Here is a 5,000-nt window from a genome sequence, read left to right as displayed (position 1 = left end):
GCAGTAATGTTTGAATCCTGTAATAACAAACGAGTGTTACACCTCTCTCTCTCCCTCTCCCTCTCCCTCTCCCTCTCTCTCTCTCTCTCTCTCTCTCTCTCTCTCTCTCTCTCTCTAGGTTGGAATGAGCTCCTCATCGCCTCTTTCTCCCATCGCTCCATCGCGGTGAAGGACGGCATCCTGCTGGCCACGGGGCTCCACGTCCACAGGAACAGCGCCCACAGCGCGGGCGTGGGCGCCATCTTTGACAGGTACCATCAGCGCCATCATGCCCTCTGTCCTCGTGTGCTGGAGGGGCCCTCCCTGTGTGTGTGATAGCAGGAGAGTGAGATTGAGTGAGATTGAGTGAGAAGGATATTGTCAATCTCTGAGATTGTATTGAGAGTAGGATAGAGTGACAATGAGAGTGAGATTGAAAAAGTGTGTGTGAGTTGGTGAGAGAGAGAGAAAGGGTGAGTGATAGAGTTAAAATGATACTGAGAGAGAGAGAGAAAGGGTGAGTGATAGAGTTAAAATGATACTGAGAGAGAGAGAGAAAGGGTGAGTGATAGAGTTAAAATGATACTGAGAGAGAGAGAGAAAGGGTGAGTGATAGAGTTAAAATGATACTGTGAGAGAGAGAGAGGGTGAGTGATAGAGTTAAAATGATACTGAGAGAGAGAGAGAGAGAGAAAGGGTGAGTGATAGAGTTAAAATGATACTGAGAGAGAGAGAGGAGTGCTGCGCCAAACCTGCTCGTCACCCTGCGTCCTCTCTGCAGATGTCCTTCACCGTCACACACACACACACACACACACACACACACACACACACACAGACACAGACACACACACACCTGCAGTCTGAATGACCCTCATAAAGAAGCTCTGCTCAGCTCATCTCTCGCCCATAGCGCTTGATGGATGGTATTTCCACATTAAGCGGGAGGCTTTTACACCCACCCACCCACACACACCCACACACACACACACACACACCCACACACCCACACACAGCGCATGGATCACTCAGAGAAGCCCGACCTGGATGAAATCAGCCCTAATGGCCTTGACACGCCCGCGCGTGCGTTATAACTCACGGCGTACGGAAAGTGATGAGTCACAGGGTGAGGGTGAGCTGTGGAGCAGGAGTGCGTCGCGGTCATCCGTCTGCGTTTAAGGGGCTGATGAATGATGGCGTCTGGGAGGGGCAATGAATCCATCAACCTCCGTTCAATCACACATCAGTCCCATCAGCCTTGGGCCACGCATCTGCCACGCACCGGTACATGTGTCCGTCGCCATAGAAACACATCTGCCACGCATCGGGTACATGTCCGTCGCCATAGAAACACATCTGCCACGCATCGGGTACATGTCCGTCGCCATAGAAACACATCTGCCACGCATCGGGTACATGTCCGTCGCCATAGAAACACATCTGCCACGCATCGGGTACATGTCCGTCGCCATAGAAACACATCTGCCACGCATCGGGTACATGTGTCCGTCGCCATAGAAACGCATCTGCCACGCATCGGGTACATGTGTCCGTCGCCATAGAAACACATCTGCCACGCATCGGGTACATGTCCGTCGCCATAGAAACACATCTGCCACGCATCGGGTACATGTGTCCGTCGCCATAGAAACGCCCTAGAAACACATCTGTACATGTCTGTCCGTCGCCATAGAAACACATCTGTACATGTCCGTCGCCCTAGAAACACATCTGTACACGTCTGTCTGTCCGTCGCCCTAGAAACACATCTGTACACATCTGTACATGTCTGTCCGTCGCCATAGAAACACATCTGTACATGTCCGTCGCTCTAGAAACACATCTGTACATGTCCGTCGCCCTAGAAACACATCTGTACACATCTGTACATGTCTGTCTGTCGCCCTAGAAACACATCTGTACATGTCCGTCGCCATAGAAACACATCTGTACATGTCTGTCCGTCGCCATAGAAACACATCTGTACATGTCTGTCTGTCCGTCGCCCTAGAAACACATCTGTACATGTCTGTCTGTCGCCATAGAAACACATCTGTACATGTCTGTCCGTCGCCCTAGAAACACATCTGTACATGTCTGTGACCCTAGAAACACATCTGTACATGTCTGTCTGTCCGTCGCCCTAGAAACACATCTGTACATGTCCGTCCGTCGCTCTAGAAACACATCTGTACACGTCCGTCGCCATAGAAACACATCTGTACACATCTGTCCGTCGCCCTAGAAACACATCTGTACATGTCCGTCGCCATAGAAACACATCTGTACATGTCCGACATCTCTTGTCAAGACCTGTTGGTCCGTAGAAAATGAAATATCCATTTATAAATGCTGATCAGTTTTAGCCAGTGGAAAATGAAATATTAATCTATAAATGCTGATCAGTTTTAGCCAGTGGAAAATGAAATATTAATCTATAAATGCTGATCAGTTTTTGCCAGCGGAAAATTAAATATTAATTTATAAATGCTGATCAGTTTTAGCCAGTGGAAAATGATGTACTGGGATCTATCTCTAGATAGGTTGGTGTTGGCCAGTGGGAAACGTGTGTTTACTGGTTTGTCACAGGGTACTGACGTGTGTGTTTACTGGTGTGTGTAGGAAACGTGTGTGTTTACTGGTTTGTCACAGGGTACTGACTGAGCTGGGATCTATCTCTAGATATATTGGTTGTGTTTACTGGTGTGTGTAGGAAACGTGTGTTTACTGGTGTGTGTAGGAAACGTGTGTGTTTACTGGTGTGTCACAGGGTACTGACTGAGCTGGTGTCCAAGATGAGAGACATGCAGGTGGACAAGTCAGAGCTGGGCTGCCTGAGAGCCATCGTCCTGTTTAACCCAGGTAGGTCAAAGGTCATAGGTCACACACTCACCTGTCCTGGTACAGCACACACACTGCCCCCTATACTCACCTGTCCTGGTACAGCACACACCTGCCCCCCTATACTTACCTGTCCCGGTGTTGACATGACCTGTGGCTAGTAAATAATGACACTAATACTGTAATTCAGCTGTAATGAAGAAAGCTTGTTATAACTCGCATATACTTGTAATAACAATCTCGTTATTTAATTAGCCACGCCTCCTATGTTCACATGATAGTCAGACTGGAGAAATGCTGATGTCCACACTACAGGTTGAGTCACCATAGCAACAGGTTGAGTCACCATAGGAACAGGTTTGAACTCGGTGTGTGTGATCAGACTTTATTGATGAGAAAGTATATAACCTGCTACATAATAATAAGGACTGTTTTAACTGCACCCTTACCACATTCTAGAATGGTCTGTGAAACTATATCGTTTGAGATTGCATTCCTGTTCCATGCCTGACACGTATGAATGGTGTGTTAATGTAATGTGGTATTCCCAGGTATGAATGGTGCGTTAATGTAATGTGGTATTCCCACGTATGAATGGTGTGTTAATGTAATGTGGTATTCCCACGTATGAATGGTGTGTTAATGTAATGTGGTATTCCCAGGTATGTTAATGTAATGTGGTATTCCCACGTATGAATGGTGTGTTAATGTAATGTGGTATTCCCACGTATGAATGGTGTGTTAATGTAATGTGGTATTCCCAGGTATGAATGGTGTGTTAATGTAATGTGGTATTCCCACGTATGAATGGTGTGTTAATGTAATGTGGTATTCCCACGTATGAATGGTGTGTTAATGTAATGTGGTATTCCCACGTATGAATGGTGTTAATGTAATGTGGTATTCCCAGGTGTGTTAATGTAATGTGGTATTCCCATGTATGAATATGAATGGTGTGTTAATGTAATGTGGTATTCCCACGTATGAATGGTATGTTAATGTAATGTGGTATTCCCAGGTGTGTTAATGTGATGTGGTATTCCCACGTATGAATGGTATGTTAATGTAATGTGGTATTCCCAGGTGTGTTAATGTAATGTGGTATTCCCACTTATGAATGGTGTGTTAATGTAATGTGGTATTCCCATGTATGAATATGAATGGTGTGTTAATGTAATGTGGTATTCCCATGTGTGAATAATGGTGTGTTAATGTAATGTGGTATTCCCAGGTATGTTAATGTAATGTGGTATTCCCACGTATGAATGGTATGTTAATGTAATGTGGTATTCCCAGGTATGTTAATGTAATGTGGTATTCCCAGGTATGAATGGTGTGTTAATGTAATGTGGTATTCCCAGGTATGAATGGTGTGTTAATGTAATGTGGTATTCCCACGTATGAATGGTGTGTTAATGTAATGTGGTATTCCCACGTATGAATGGTGTGTTAATGTAATGTGGTATTCCCAGGTGTGTTAATGTGATGTGGTATTCCCACGTATGAATGGTGTGTTAATGTAATGTGGATACATTAATAATCCCTGGATGTGCTCTGCCACGCTGCTGTATTGCAAGAATGTCTGAGGAAGGAAAAAGAATCTGCTGAACATGTCTAATCAAGCTACGGAGGAAAAAAAGACACACAATGCAATGCAATACAATACTCTCCAGGTGAAGCTTCTCAATGCAGCACTCTCTTAAGGCAGCTCTCTCCTAAGGCAGCACTCTCTTAAGGCAGCACTCTCTTAAGGCAGCTCTCTATAAAGGCAGTCTATAAAGGCAGCTTCTCAATGCAGCACTCTCCTAAGGCAGCACTCTCTTAAGGCAGCACTCTCCTAAGGCAGCACTCTCTTAAGGCAGCACTCTCTTAAGGCAGCTCTCTATAAAGGCAGTCTATAAAGGCAGCTTCTCAATGCAGCACTCTCTTAAGGCAGCACTCTCTTAAGGCAGCACTCTATAAAGGCAGCTCTCTCCTAAGGCAGCACTCTCTTAAGGCAGCACTCTCTTAAGGCAGCTCTCTCCTAAGGCAGCACTCTCTATAGGCAGCTTCTTGCTCACGCCAGTACGGTTCAGTCTCAGATGTAGAAGCCAGAGTTACTTCTCCAGGAGGCAGACAGGATCGTCCTCCATCACTGAAAACACTGCTGCTGGTCATGTTTGTTTGGTTTTTAAAGATTT

At 45.7% G+C, this 5,000-nt stretch overlaps 1 protein-coding gene across 2 annotated transcripts in view; it reads left to right on the top strand.

Moving 5' to 3' along the window:
- The window catches only part of rxrab (retinoid x receptor, alpha b), a 64,771-nt gene that overhangs the window by 52,905 nt on the left and 6,866 nt on the right, over window positions 1-5,000 (top strand). For both annotated transcript variants that reach the window (XM_031571151.2, XM_042708357.1), the window contains 2 exons: window positions 119-251; window positions 2,750-2,841. In XM_031571151.2, coding sequence (XP_031427011.2) covers window positions 119-251; window positions 2,750-2,841 — 225 coding nt within the window. The remainder of the gene's footprint in view (window positions 1-118; window positions 252-2,749; window positions 2,842-5,000) is intronic.

Source organism: Clupea harengus, chromosome 7 (genome assembly GCF_900700415.2).
Source record: "Clupea harengus chromosome 7, Ch_v2.0.2, whole genome shotgun sequence".
Lineage (NCBI taxonomy): Eukaryota > Metazoa > Chordata > Actinopteri > Clupeiformes > Clupeidae > Clupea > Clupea harengus.
The sequence above is the reverse complement of the archived record's forward strand: the minus strand, read 5'-3'. Positions and strand labels throughout refer to the sequence as shown.